Consider the following 15,913-nt stretch of genomic DNA (forward strand, 5'->3'; position numbering starts at 1 on the left):
GGCCTAGCTGCTCCGCGGCATGTGGGATCCTCCCGGACCAGGGCACGAACGCGTGTCCCCTGCATTGGCAGGCGGACTCTCAACCACTGTGCCACCAGGGAAGCCCCCTCTTCCACTTTTTAATAGCGTTTTTTTGATGTTGAGCTGTATGCATTCTTTGTGTATTTTGGATACTAACCCCTTAGCAGATATATAGTTTGCAAATATCTTCTCCCATCAGTAGGTGGCCATTTGATTTTGCTGATAGTTTTCTTTGCTGTGGAAAAGCTTTTTAGTTTGATATAGTCCAATATTTTTGCTTTTGTTTCCCTTGCCTGGTGAGATATAGGCAAAAAAGTATTACTAAGACAGATGTTAAAGAACTTACTCCCTATGTTTTCTTCTAGAAGTTTTATGGTTTCAGGTCTTAAATTTAAGTCTTTAATCCATTTTGATTTTGAATCTGTTCTGAATTTAAATTTAGCATTTATAAAACTTACCATTGTTTCTTTCTTTGATACCTTTTATTTCTCTTCTCACTTTTTTTTACCATTTATTGAAGAAAATTTAAATAACGGTAATATGTTGATGGTATGAATAATTTTTCTACTGATTTTAATGACTGAAATTTTATTTATTTGGTAGGGCTTACAAATAAAAATTCAACTAATTCTGGAAATATCTGTTGAACATATACTGAGAATGAATATTATGAAATATGTAACATAGGCAATGAGGAGCTAAAAATTTATGGTTCTACCATCAAATTACATATATATATGCTCATATACACATATACTCACATCATATTATAGCAAATTCTTAAGTTCCAAAGCATGTGGTACAGTCAGTAAATACTGCAGTAAAGCTGACTGCTACCTGGAGAAGGTAGATCTGCAAAGATAAATGGATTTGGATGGACAGAGAACAAAGAGAAAGGCATTCTTGAGCATGGGGAAGGAAAAGCAAAGACATGGATATAATATTCTCAAGGTATACTCAGAGAATAGGCAGACCAGTGTTCAAGGTGAGAATAGTGGGTGTGGCCTTTCCCTGCTTCATTTTTCTAGTTTGACTCACTCATGAGCCATGCTTTTACTGGTCTTTAGAACTGCCCAGTGTTTTGCATAGCGAATGAGAGTTTACTCCTTTTCCCCGTTTGAACTCTAACCTCTTTCCCTGGTTTCCTTTACCAAGATTTAACACTTTTAGCTTTGTATCCTGATTTGCTCTCTAACGTGGTTTTTTTGTGATTAACTCTCTGGTCCTTTGACTTTGGCTGTTGAGCATGATTTGTGGTTTTACAGATTTTTATTATTGGCTTTGATTATTAAGAAAATCTTCAGTGATGATGCTATTATCTGGTTTATCCCTTAGACCTTTATGATAGTTCTCGTCTTTTTACTCCTCCCATTGGGAAGGAAGAGTGCTCTTACATTGCAAAGCTAACATGGGCAGATAAAACTGTAGGTATGAATGCTAAGGTAAGGGAATTATTCTGCAATAGAAAGCTCTTAGATGGAATATGTTAAGAGTATATAACTGTAGAATAACTATGACTAAAGGGAAGTTATACATAAAAAGTGTTTTATAGTTACTTCTTCAAAGGGAATCTAAGTATAATGTGAAATAGGATAGACTTTCCTTCTTAGGAACACAAGCCTCCACAAAAATGTGAAAATCCACAAGAATTTTAATGTTCCAAAGTTCTGTACATAGTAAACATGTGGAAGAATGTAGATTCATGATAGATTTTTAAAAAATAAATCATTGAACTCCCATTGAATTAAAATGTACTCTATGATAAGTAGTACATGTGACTCTAAATGGTATCACTAGCCATCATTTTGCCAACGATTGTTTTCTCATTGATTGATAGGACAAACCTAGTAGGAAAAGTGGGTCAGGTATAGTTACATTTTAAACTCTATTCGTATTTATATTGGCTTTGTTTTTCATTCTATAATAAATCTACCAAAGTAAATCATGAGTTTTCTGTTACTAACTCTGTAAGGGAGCTAAAAGAAAAAAAGTGACATATAAATATTCCTTTTCCAGTTTTTTAAACATAGCTCCAAGTGAAATTTGAGACAGCAAATTAACAATGTTTCAGAAAATATTGATGTCTAAATAATTCTCTGTGTACCTTGATTGGTTTCCAAAAACTAAATTAAAAAAAAAGCAGAATCTGAATTTAGCACCTTTCCATCATTCTGAAGACTTGACTCTTACTCTGAAGCATGTATTATAAAGGCAAAAGCTTGTTTTGCTTTAAAAAAAAAAAAAAAAAAAACCAACAGAATTATTAGCTGTATTACTGTGACCCTGAGGACAAAAGAAAAACAACTGTGTTCAGTTTGTCTAATTCACTGCTGGCATTTTGTGTTAACAGTCCTAACATGCAAGTTGCACTTTTAATGCATTTTCTTGCAAGAGTTTTACAATTGCCATAGGAAATAAGGATATGAGAAGCTCAAAATGTTCTGAGTTCAGGAGTGGTTTATATAAACAACTGAAAGTCAGCAAAAGGGTTTCCAGAAACACTTGTCAGATTTCTGCTCACAACTTATTGGCCAAAATTTTGTCCCATGGCCATGCCTAGCTACAAGAGTGGTTATTTAACTTCTGCAGGAGGGGTCGTCATTAGAGAAGTTAGTTGGGAATGATTATTGGATTGGTCATACAACAGTATATGTACCTATATTATATGCCCATTAATAGGTCATCCTTAATTTCTTCTTTCTTCATTATAAACATATTCCTTTTCTTAACTAGTTATTGTAATGGTAATAACATAATTTATCAAGCATTTCTGTGCGCTAGGTTATATTTCAAGCCCTTTCCAAACAATTCTGAAGCAGATTTCATTATGCCCATTTTACAAATGAGAAAACTGAAGCACAGAGAAGTAAAGTTAGTTATTTCAAAGTTCATACATCTAGTAATTGGCAGAAGGAAAACACTCTGAAACCAGAGTCTTTACACTTTATACCACTCCTTAATTGTAGGTTAGTGACTGTGCCATTTTGCTTCTTAAATGTCTTTCTTTTCCCCTTTTGTATTACATTATTCATGTTTTAAGTAGAATTCATTATTTTTATTTGTTTTGCCTCAAGAAACCTTAAGCCATTCATTCTTTGCAGCAAGTGTAGATCAGATCATTTTCTAAAACATAATTCAGAAAGACAACTTGGCCACACTGTCTGTCATGTGGTACAAGCTACCCAAGAATGCTTCATTTTTCTTATTTGCAAAATGATAGATTATTCTTCATGCCCTCTAGCAGCCCTTCAAGATCCATCATCATATAATCTCTGAATTAAAAAAAATATCAGATCTTTGAGGGTCCAGAAGAATATAGTCACCTCAGTTCGTTTTTTGTGAGGGACAAAATTTTCAGATGGTTTGAGAGTCATCACTAGTAAATTTGCAAAGAATCTTCAATTAAAAAACACAAAGATAATGCTTTGAGGGGAGGGAAAGTGATAAGGAGCTGGAATGCATCAGCTATTAAGGAGTAGGAGGTCTCCTGACTTCTCACGTATATTCCTTTGCATGAGAGGGGAAAAATGCAGAGTTAATAGCTAAAACCATGTTTGATTTATAGGTGGATTTGGCTGATGTAAAAATAATTGTAGTAAATTACTCTGAGAATAATCTAAAAACATCAAGAATGAAGCATTTCTTTATTGGTACACGATCCCTCATTAGTAAAGAGTGAAATAACACAGGCTTTGACAATTCTTTCTCCCACGTCAGACAAACAGGCATGATGTTAATGACTTGAAGGAATGCCAACTTGAGGCAATGTTTGGAATTTAACTAGCACTCATAAATACAGGTGGATGTCATAGGATCCCAGCACTGGCTCTGGTTTGGCTTGGCCAGGCCTTAGGTTAAGCATGCTACACAATAATCCAGAATAATAGGTGACAAGATTTGAAAGAGTGTTGTTTAGCATTTATGGGAATGCTCTGCTAAACATTTAAGCAATGGTAACTGTGGTTGCCTAGAAATAGTGTGAGATGGATGTACCAGTCAGCCAAATCCAAACAGAAACTATATCCTGCTGTGCAAGGAATTAAAACCCTGTGCAAATCTAATTCTAATTCCTTTTCTCTCCTTGCTTCATACCACTATTATATTTCCATATTTACTCTGAGAAATCCTTCTTCTGCTTTGGAAAACATAGATAGCATGATATTGGACCATAACAATACATGTTAGCTATAAATATAACTGTATGCAAACAAATCTTATTTTGGTACATCTCAGGCCAAGAAGAGGTACTTTGAGTTAAGCATAATATTTTTGTGCTATAATCTGCATGCTGTAAGTTTTGGAGTCTGTAATGCTTAAGTTAGAATCTTAGATCTGACCATTACTATTTGAATGAACTTCAGTAATTTATTTAGAGATTTAGCTGGGTTCAAAATAGCATGGATTTGCTACTGTACCCATGGTCATTAGACAGCCCTCAGCAGAAGAATATTCTCAATTCCATGAGATGCAGTTTCTGGTATTCAGCATCTGGTAGTAATCATGGAAATAGGTATTCTCATTCTCTTTAGTTTTTATTCTGATTCTGTTAAATAAACCTATCCCCTTGGAACAAGTAACAAATAGATGCTGTGTTAGCAAGGAATCTATTGACAAACTCCAAACCACCAATTTATTAGCATTATCTTAAATAGTTCTCTTGGAAAATGGTCCAAGATTAAACACGATTTAATAGTGGAAAGATTTATGCACAGATAATTGAATTATACTATGTCTCCCTTTGTAATGAGAAAACGAATAAAATAAATCTCCCTAAAATAATACTTTTGATATTTCCCAAGGATATATTTTACAGATTTTACATTAATTCAACAATACCACTTTCCACGTTAGAGCATGCTTCTTATTCAGCAACTGTCATACTGTATTGTAATTGTCTTCATTCCTCCTTAGATTATAAGCTCTTATATGAGCAAGACAAAAAGCTAAAAATATTTTAGAGATTTTTAAAATTTTTTGGCTGTGGTTCAGGTGGTGTTTAAAATATGGAGAAACGGAGGCAATATTATTGGCTACAAATGCATTTTATTGAAACTAATAATTATAAGTATTGTTATAATATCCATTTTGACAGTACAGAAAATGTATTTGAAACTCAACCACTCTTCAAACAAATGGCCATCTAATGACAAACACTTCAAGATGAAGGGTAGCTCTGAATGAGTCATAAGAGTCACTGAGGACATAAGCAAATGAGAATTATCTTGTTGAAATTAAAAACCCAGTTTTAAAAGATGGCTGATCTCCCGTTTACCAGTGTGGTAGGGAGATTACAGAGCACATGCTGACCGGTTCATGTAATATGGTTCAAGTCACCCCCCCCCCCCCACAAAGTGTCCTAAGTGCTTCTTAGGAAGATCTGACATTTAGGGCTTCTTCCCAGAGTGGAGGTTTCAAGTGGTGTCACTTTAGCTGTTAGGAGCCCAAGCATATTTATTAGCACTCATCATATTTATTCATGAAGTCAAAAGGAATGGGAGTTTGGTCCCACATGAATTGTCTTAAGACATGGTTTGTGAAAATTCTGGGTAGCTGGCCAAATCCTATTGTACCCTCTCTTATAATTTAGCCCAGAACTTTCTTGTTGAGGTATCTACTTTCTTATTGGGTAATAAAAACAAGTGCAGAACTACAGCAGAGAAAGACTTAGGTAGAGGCATTGTATTAGTTAAGTAACATATTCACAGGTTTTGAAGATGAGGAGGTAGACAGCTTTGTTGGGGGTCATCACACTGCATAACAAAGTTTGCTCTGTGGCCCCCTGCAGTGTGTGTCCATCTCATATGTAAATTACATTCACTCCATCTCAACATTCCCAAATGCCTCAACTCAACACAGCATCTCATCACCTCAAAAGTCCCACATTTCTTCAGCTAAATCATCTAAATCAGATATGGGTGTGGCTTGGGTATCATCCATTCCCAAGGCACAATTCTCCATGTGCAAACCTGTGAAACTCAAGAAACAAATTACTTGCTCCCAAAATAGAGTGGTGGGGCAGGTATAGAATAACAGTCAGAGACATTTCAATTCAAAAGGGGGGAAAAAGAAGGGAAAGAAAAATAGGGGTCACCATTCTCAAGCAATTTTAAAATGCAGCTGAAACATGAGTGTTAGGTTTCAAGGCCTGAGAATATCCTCTGTGGTCGTCAGCTCTGTCCTCTGGGCTTGTGACTCCTGCCTCTGAGGTTGAGGTTCCGCCCTTGGAGCCATCCTCCCTTTTCCACCAAGGGTAACATGTATTTGCAGCTGAATAGCTTTATCAGCCTGTCTCCTCCCTATGGAATTTTGGGGTTCCTATAGCTCTTTCATTTTGACTTCTCTATCCCTTTCAGTCCAAGATGGCAATGGTTTTGCTGGTATAAAATTATCAAGGACGTTATGAGTCTCCTGTGTATGTCACAGGAATTCAATACCTTAGATAAGAAGCCCCTCCACAGGCCTTTCTTAGAGAATTTCATCTCTGTTTTTGGCTTCTGCTGGCATGGTTGAGGGGATCCATGAGTCACATGCCTGATCTCTTCAAAGAGTCCTCACTGTGACTGAATACTCTGACCTTTGGATTTTTTTGAGGCATTAGAAAAAGGTTGTCCAGACACACTCTTGGTTTTCCCACCAGAACACTCTTTCTCAACAGTGAATCTCCTAATTGTAGTGTCTTTTGCAATCTAGATAGCTAAGAATTTCCTATTTCATCAAGTCCCAGTTCCCTTTTGATTAAGCTCTTCCCCCCTTCCTTATCTAGGGACATCTTCCCGTCTCAAGATCCTTACCTTAATCACATCTGTAAAGTCACTTTTGCCACGTAAGGCATTCACAGGTTACAGGAATTAGGATACGACATCTTTGGGAGATGGAGGGGGTGGGCCATTATTTTTTCCTACCAAAGAATGTGCTACACAAATGAGTTCCTGGAGAGCATGGTTGGTACCTTCTTCCATTTTTTATCACCTGATCCTAGCACAGTTATTGCCTGTACCTAGAAGGCACTCAGAAAACTAATAATTGCTTTAGTCAAAAAAAAATTTATTTTGTGTCTACTGTAAGACACTTTAGAGGAAAATTAGAGGGTGTGGCTCTGTCATGGAGCGCTCAGTAGGAAAGTCCCAAATGACTTTCTTTGGAAGCATTCAGCATCCTGGATTAGGAAGCAGTCTCTAAGGATATGTCTGCCTGTTCATGCAGCCACTCAGTCACCCATTCCCTCATTCATTCATTCATTTGACAAATACTTGTTGAGTCCTCACTTTATCCAGGTGATTTCATAGGACTGGTCATACATACTGCAGCCCCAGAGCTGACTGGGGGGGTGTGGGGTGTGGGGTGTGTGTGTGTGTGTGTGTGTGTGTGTGTGTGTGTGTGTATATGCACGTGTCTCGGGGAGTAATAGGAGTCTGGAAGCATATGGTGGTGGACAAAACACAGGTCTTGTTCTCAAAGACCTTACATTCTAGTGTGGGGAAGCAGAGAGTACATGCAAAAATTATGTATCAAGTGATGATATGAGGAGAAATAAACCAGGGTAAGGGCAGCATGTTCCAGGTGTGCTATGTAAGGAGTCCTCTTGCCATTTGGTTGGAGACCAAAAAGAACTGGGGAATCAAAACTTAAGAACATTCAGGAGATGAACATTTCAGAAAGAGGAAATGGGAAGTGCAAAGATTCTGAGGTAAGGACTTGCATAGACTTTGAGATCGGACGCGCAGGCTCAGCGGCCATGGCTCACGGGCCCAGCCGCTCCGCGGCATGTGGGATTTTCCTGGACTGGGGCACGAACCCGTGTCCCCTGCATCGGCAGGCGGACTCTCAACCACTGTGCCACCAGGGAAGCGCAGACTTTGAGATTTTTAAAGAATAGTAAAGATGTAAATGAGGCTCACAATGAGAGAGGGTGGAGAATGGTATGAGATGAAGTCAGACAGGTAGAAAGATTACAGATTGCATAGGATTTTGTAGTCTGTGCTAAAGAGTTAGTTTATGCTTAGAGATGGAAGTACATTAAAGGGTTGGTACAGAGGCTGGCAAAAAATCTGACTTGTTTCTTAAAAGATTACTGTTTGCTATGTTGAATATTAACTGTGGGAAAGTAAGGGTGGAAGCCAGGAAACAAGACAGGGCTATTGAAATAGTCCCAGGAAGAAGTGACACTGACTCGATTAGAGTGGTAACAGGGGTACTATGAAAATCTATAGCTCATTCTGGATATATTTCTAAGGTAGAACACATATGATTTACATGACAGATTGGATATGGTAGATATGGTGTGAGAGAGAGCACTTAAGAAATGACTTCAAGGATTTGGGCTGAGCATTTGATAATTAGAGCCATCCTTCACCGAACTGGGGAAGATTACAGAACAAGAGCAAAATTTCAATTTTGGTTATGTTTAGATTGAGATGCTTATCAGACATCAAGTAGAGATGCCGTGGGGTCAGATAGATGCAGGAGGCTAGAGTGTAGGGGAGAGACTGAGCCTAGAGATATACTTTGAGGAATCTCAGCCTGTAGATGACATTTAAAGCTGTGGAACTGGATGAAATGCCCAGGGGAATAATTTCAGAAAAGAAGTGGTACCAGAATTGAACCAAGAGACACTCTTGTGTGTGGAGGTCAGGAGTATGAAGAGAAGCCGCAACAGAGTTATGCTAACAAGCAGGCAGTGGGGAATGAGGGAATCCAAGAGAGAGGGATGCCTTGGAAGCCAAATGAGACAGTCTTTCAAGAAAGCAGTGATCGGGGCTTCCCTGGTGGCGCAGTGGTTAAGAATCTGCCTGCCAGTGCAGGGGACATGGGTTCGAGCCCTGGCCTGGGAGGATCCCACATGCCCACGGAGCAACCAAGCCCATGCGCCACAACTACTGAACCTGCGCTCTAGAGCCCGTGAGCCACAACTACTGAAGCCTGTGCACCTAGAGCCCGTGCTCCGCAATAAGAGAAGCCACTGCAATGAGAAGCCCGCGCACTGCAACGAAGAGTAGCCATCTCTCGCCACAGCTAGAGAAGGCCCGCGTGCAGCAACAAAGACCCAACGCAGCCAAAAAATAAAGAAATAAAATAAGAAAAAAGAAAGAAAGAAAGAAAGCAGTGATCAAATGTGTCAACTGCTGCTGAGATATCAATGAGATGAGGACCTCAAAATAACCATTTATTTGGGCATCATGGTGGTGATTGTATTTTGATGGGATTGGGGATCAAAATGCCTGATTGACATTATTCGCGGAGCTCCAAGTGTCTTTACAATTCACCCGGCAGCAAAGGATCATATTGCATTTCTAAAGGTTGGCAAATACCTAGAACTTGATGCTATGCAATTTGGGGCTGACATAGTATAAATACTGAAGTTTCTTTGAAGTTAAGACTTCTAAGTTGGTTATTTTGAGTTCCTTTATTTTCAAAACTCTAAAAATGTAATAGCTTTAAATTGTCTAAATTCCTTACCTCCAATTATCTTATCTTCTCCCCAGTATAAAACAGACAAGTCCATAAAACGGAGAGGTTACTGCAGCTGAGGAAAATTCCATTTTTCTGGGAGAACACAACTCAGTGCAGGCAGAATAGTTTGAAGGCACTTCAACTTTTTACCCCATTTCCTCGTGGTACTGACAGATCAAATATCAAACGCTCCAGGTCATAGATTTGTTATGGGAATTTTTTAGTTGAAAATGCATTCATTCTCTTGAGACCAATGAATATGTCAATAATTAGTGTTTAGTTGCATATTCCCCTCCTCTTAGTAAAATCAACTATCAAAACATTGTTGGCTTATATGTTACTCCATATGTCTAAATTATAGACTCTATATTTGGTATCTTTTACAAAAAAAAAATAGGAATAGCTGTAAAGCACATGCAACAGTGAAATTTATAGAGCCAAAAAAAAAGTTCTCAAGTGTTCTTCCAATGTTCATTATAGGTCCCTTAAAATAAGATGCATAAATGAAAACTATTCTACACATTTCATTCATGCTTGTTCATTTCCTTTGTATAGGGAAGAAATTTATAGCAGGCGTAGGCTGGACAGATAGCAGGGGAAGCTGATTGGTAAAAGGAGGGTGTGAAAGAAATTGGCCGGATTGAATTTACAATCTGAAACAGTGATCTGAGGACAGAAATCATCTTTCCTGTGCCTGGCTTGTTCTAGACAAATCTCAGGGTTTGAAGAGGTTAGAATTTAGCCTCGAAGCCTCGTGTAGTCTTGCTGTCTGCTCACTTCTCTCCTGTTGGAAATGTTCTCCTTGCAGTGCTATAGACATACAGTTACATATGTCATTACCCTCTGTTTGAAATTCTTCAGTCTTGGTTCTAAGGATGTTTTATCTACTAGATCATAATGCATGCTCTTGGATTTTAATATGGTAAAAAAAAAACCTGTGCTACAAATTGCTTGGCTTAATTCCAGATTAAAACTAAACAAATAAAATAGCCAACCCACCAGCCTTTACTAAGTTTAAAATGAAAGAAAGTAGAAAGGGGGAAATAGATGAGGAATAGCTGGCATGTGGCCAACTCCCTGATTTACCTATAAGCACATCACTGACTGGACATGTGATTTCAAGAAAGGGCTCAAAAAGCTCATATTCAAAAATGTAGGTCCTACTGATTTGGAAGAAAAATGATTGCTCACTTTATTTTTGTCAGGGGTTAAATTTGCATTCTCATCCATACGTTATTATTTTACTACTATAGGTACCAAGTTTTACTGTTAGAATAAGACAGGCTCATGTTTAAGTGCCAGCTTTGACACTTACTGGGAGATTTGACCCAGTTACCTACTTTCTACGTGTTTCATTTTCCTCAAACACAGAACGAAGACAATCCTGACATCATGAGGTTGTTGTTGATGAGGATTTTATCAGCAATTTATGAAAAAAGGACTACTGTAAAAAACCTACAGGGTCTATATTAATTGGAAATTGAATAATATATAACCTGGAAAGAACAAATTTGACAAGTATGCAATACGTATAATAAAGGAAATCTGGGGGAAATCATTTCTTGAGTATAGGCATTTTAAAGTTACAAGTAGAAAGACTTTTTGATTCATATTGTCAAGTGTTCAGTGCAGAAACCTATATCATTACAAAGAACAGCTTGAAATCTCAATAAGATTAACTCACTAGGAATCATCAAGGTAAAAGAAATGTAGAGGATTAATAATATTACATCAAAACTAAATGTTCAGTACGAGTGATATTTTCAGATGTCATTTCAGAAAATTAAGAGATTATTTACCCATCCCAGGATGAAAGGATCTATTAGACTATTAGACTTCTTAAGGGAATAGTGATTCTACTTCCCACTCTGTCCATCCATCCATCCATCCATCCATCCATCCATCCATCCATCCATTCATCCATTGTGTGCATCTATGTCTTTATATATCCTAGAATTGTAAAATGCATGCAGTAAGCATCAACAAAATCTAAAATACAATTAAATTTAGGGCACCTTAACCTCTGATCACCTCCATACCTAATCTCAATTATTCTTTGAAATTTGGGAGAATCATATATATAATTACACGACTTAGTCTACAGCTTGAGTTAGAATCACTGATGACAAAATGCTGATCTATGAACAGCAAATTTAACTGAACAGATTGCACAGAGTTGGGGCTTCCAAGTGATTGTAATGAGAAGTGTGTGACTAACAGTATTGTTGACTTCACGCTAGGACATTGTGGCCTAGAAATAATGCCTAGCTTTGTCCCGAGCATTTTGTTCAACCCTCAGCGTCTTCTGGAAAATGAATCTCTGAAACATTTAAGAATGCAAGCAACAAAATTAGTTACTATCAGACTTTGGTTTATTGTAAAATTTAGCAAAGTTTATCTTGTAATCCCTGACCCCTTGCCCTGAAAACAGAAGCAAAAACATAATTATTGCTTATTCTTTTCCCCCTACCTTATTTGTGCCACTGTGAAAGAAGGGAGAAAAATCACTGTAATAAATAAAAATAGAGACGTAAGAGAGACAAAGATTAATCAGTCCAGGTGAGAAATACTAGGAGCAACAGAAATACCATCAAGCCGTCCAAAATAAGCTTCTTTTTAAAAGGTTGTCATATTTTTAAAAAATCACACCAAAAATATAGCAGCGGAGAAGAAGGATAAATACAAGTTAATTGCACACCAATCCCATGCAAAAAACTGGGTCATTAGCCAAAGCAGTAGTATTCAGAATCCAATTTGGGACGCTTGTGCAGTGCATGTGAGTCCCCTATGACTGAGTTGTCACTGAACTGGTCCAAGTCTGACGGGGTCTGATGGCCTGGGACATCGTCTGCCAAAGTGTCCAGGTAGCTCCCCACGGAGATGCCATCGAGCCCGTCGCTGCCATCATGGAGGCTGTTGTAGCTGCCATATAAGGAGGTGCTCTGACTCTCCAGTAAGCTGCACAGGCTGCCACTGAGACTGCTGCCTCGGCTGGTGATGGTGGCTTTCTCTTCAATCATCCACTTGATGGACTCAATGCTCTCGTTAATGAGGAGCAACTGGCGCATGAGCCTGCCGTCTGTGGCTCTGAGGTTAACCTACGGAGGACAAGGAGAGAGGAGAGACCTGCCAGTTACTCTGTGTTCTTGAAAGACCCAAAAGGCATTTAAATTCTGTCTTCTGCAGTCCATGATTTTAAATCCATAGAATAAAATACAAATTCACTTGAGTGCAGGATCTTTTTGAAAACTGCTGACAAATGGTAGACGTCTTAATCAAAGAACTCACTTCCTGTCAGCCCCATCAGGCGCCAAAAGCACGTAAAACTCCAACTGCATCCCTGACCCTGACCAAGCTGCCTGGAAGTAACCTATTGAATGGCAGATTCTGTCAAGAATCTTGTTCTCTCTCTGGCCAGATTAATAGTTTATCCATGTTAATTGAGAACATGTGTGTGGACATTGAGAGGTGGGGAGAAGAGGAATGTATAAATTAAGGAATCATCATCGTCATTGCAGCAGCTCCTATTTTTTGAGTGATGATGTGGCAAGCACCATTACAAAACCTAACACTCATTACATTGTAACAGTAACCCTGTGCCGTAGGTGTTATTATTTTTATCCCCATTTTTTAGATGAAGAAACTGAAATCTAGAAAAAAGAAGTTCAGAGTACAGAAAAGGTCTGCACTTTTTATTTATTTATTTATTTTTGCGGTACGCGGGCCTCTCACTGTTGTGGCCTCTCCCGTTGCGGAGCACAGGCTCTGGACGCGCAGGCTCAGTGGCCATGGCTCACGGGCCCAGCCGCTCCACGGCATGTGGGATCTTCCCGGACCGGTGCACGAACCCGTGTCCCCTGCACCGGCAGGCGGACTCTCAACCACTGTGCCACCAGGGAAGCCCCAAGGTCTGCACTTTTTATGATTACATTGACAAATATATAATGCTGAATAATGCTTTTATTTTTAAGAAGAACCAAAGTGTTTTAATATTCCCTGAATCCAGAAGTGTGCTGATAAACGAGGCCAATCCACTCTACACAATGAATGTACAGATGTTTTCTGTAGATCTGATTATTTCCTTCAAATTTGTCTAGGGAAGTCCCAATCAAAATTGGATATGAGACTCTGGGGAGGTTCTAGAACTCCCCATAGTGCTTTCTAGGTGTATAGTGTTTTTGATGGTCTTAAGTTACTTCAGAGAAATCTGTCTTCTCAGCCACAAGGCAGAATTTCTTTGTAGGCCCTACAGTTCAATGGGAATATATGTTAACATCAAGGGTGTGGTTGTTCTGGGGAAGGTGGGGAAAGAGAGGCTGCAAGAAGTCTCATGATAGCCCTTGTTCTTGTTGGAACTGCAGAAATAAGGCTCCTACAAAAATGCCAGGGCCTGGACAGGGAGGCAGAGACAAATTTGGCCACCAGAGGTCCTAGTCACACTCATTATGGTTTGAAAGGGATTCCAGTTTCTTCTGTTGGGGTCTTTAACCCAAGAGGCTGGACTTTGCTAATTCTCTCTTTAAGACCCAGGACTAATTCAGATTTGTGGGTTTCTAGAATTCTCAAAGGCACTCAGTCGTGAGTGACTCAAGCCATAAGGGAGAAAGAAGCCTATTGTCTTCAGATGTATGCATTCATATTGTAAAAATATTTCCTGGGTAGGAGTTAATCTGTAACTGAAGGGGAACTTTGGATTGAGTGAATATGATAAACAGATATTGGGACAGATGGAATTTCTACAGTGACTTCAAAGATGTAAGATTATAGGTTGAAATGTGTGTGCATGTGTATGCACACACATACGTATGTATAAATATAAAAAGCATGACGTACAATTTAAGAACCCTTAATTTTGCAAGGATATTAAATAAAGTAACTTGGGTGACTGCCTTGTCTTCTCTGAGAAATGCACCAAAAATGCATAGGGGGTCAGCAATGACAATCATTTCTCTCTGAGGTATTCATGAGCAGAACTTAGTAAGTCTTGAGATGCTTTTCTATTTGTGGTGGTGTCTCAATGACCTTGCAGTAATGTTGTGTGGGGGCAGGATGTTTTTTTGGCAATCTTCATATTCAAATACTCCCCATACTCCATGAGTCATCAAGATACTGTTCAAATTACAAGCAATACAACCCATATGTACAAATCATCCACAATTTGCTTACATCCACTAAGGAGCCTAGAAAATAAATTGGAGCCGTAGTCTTACAAAATTCTTCAGTTAGTCATCTGTAGCTGATAAAACTTGCTGTGCCCATTGTAGGCGTGGTGCAACAGAGGTGTGACCATTTCCCGACAGCTCCGCAAACGAAACACAGCTGCATTTGTTCACATCCCCACCCTGTCCTGTGAAATTGTTCCCACACGTGCCCAGCTCTGGGCGTGTTCCTTGTTACTCCCCTCACTTGAAATACTTGACTCTCTTGCTGTCCAGATCCTCCCCTTTCTTGAGGTCCTACTTCTCCCATCAAGCACCACTTGCTGATTCTAGCCTCTTCTGCTGGCCCGCTTAACCTCTCAGTCCTTTTAGTTTGTATCTAACAGTATACCTTAATTTTGTACACTTATGTTGCTACCTATGATTGTGTCTTCTCACTGGTTCTTCAGGTAAGCTTTCAGTTCCTTAAAGAAGCTGTGTCTTACATTTCGTACATCTCTTAAGGTCTGTCTTAAGCATGGATTGCTTTTTTTTTTTGGAAATAGTCATAATTTTAGGATCTGAGAAAGTTCAGCTCTTGAGACAACAATAATACACATTCCCAGCAACTGTATCAACTGGGGGTTAAAACATACTTAGGATAGTTTTTTTCCAGCAGTTTTTGTCTGAGCTAAACAGCGGCTGCATCACATAAAAATTGTTCAGTTTTGTTGAGCAATATGAATGAGAGGGGAGTAGACGCTGAAGTAACAAAAGCTTCCTTTGACCATGAATGATTTATTGAAATTAAAAAAATTATTTTCTTCTGAAAGCAAACATTCACAGGCCATTGAACCACTGTTAGGGGAAAAATGACAAAAGCAAGTCACTTAGAACGTGTTGATCTGGCTGGTAATGATTACAGACTTAACTGTGTCTAACCCTGTGTCCTCCTGGGGAGAGAGTAAACAGCTTCCCACCGTGGGAGCCCACGGCTGGCTTCCTGCCCATTACCTGGCGCTCCAGGCCACTTCACACTGCTTTCTCCTGGAACTAACGTGCGATTATGCTACTGCGGATGAACCTTCAAAGTAGGAACAGTTCACCACAGGACTAAATCACAGTGTGGCTTCTGTCTCCAGTAGCTGCCCTGCCTTTCCTCACTGTTAGTATGTCAGTCCTTAGGAAGTCTGGCCATCCATTAAAAAGACGGTAGACTTGCCTCTTGGGCAGAAATATGTGTGGTTTTCTCACTTGAGGTCATATAAGATCCCAGGGCTTTACTCTGAAGATATTGGGAGTTG

At 39.0% G+C, this 15,913-nt stretch overlaps 1 protein-coding gene across 1 annotated transcript in view; it reads right to left on the reverse strand.

The window, feature by feature from the left end:
• Nucleotides 1–11,809: 11,809 nt before the first annotated feature.
• Nucleotides 11,810–15,913, reverse strand: part of LURAP1L (leucine rich adaptor protein 1 like) — a 45,017-nt gene continuing 40,913 nt past the window's right edge. Inside the window, exon 2 of the mRNA XM_079926369.1 lies at nt 11,810–12,569. Within this exon, the coding sequence (XP_079782495.1) occupies nt 12,195–12,569 (375 nt within the window). The 3' untranslated portion in view covers nt 11,810–12,194. The remainder of the gene's footprint in view (nt 12,570–15,913) is intronic.

The sequence above is a fragment of the Stenella coeruleoalba genome (genome assembly GCF_951394435.1).
Source record: "Stenella coeruleoalba genome assembly, chromosome: 7".
Classification (NCBI taxonomy): domain Eukaryota; kingdom Metazoa; phylum Chordata; class Mammalia; order Artiodactyla; family Delphinidae; genus Stenella; species Stenella coeruleoalba.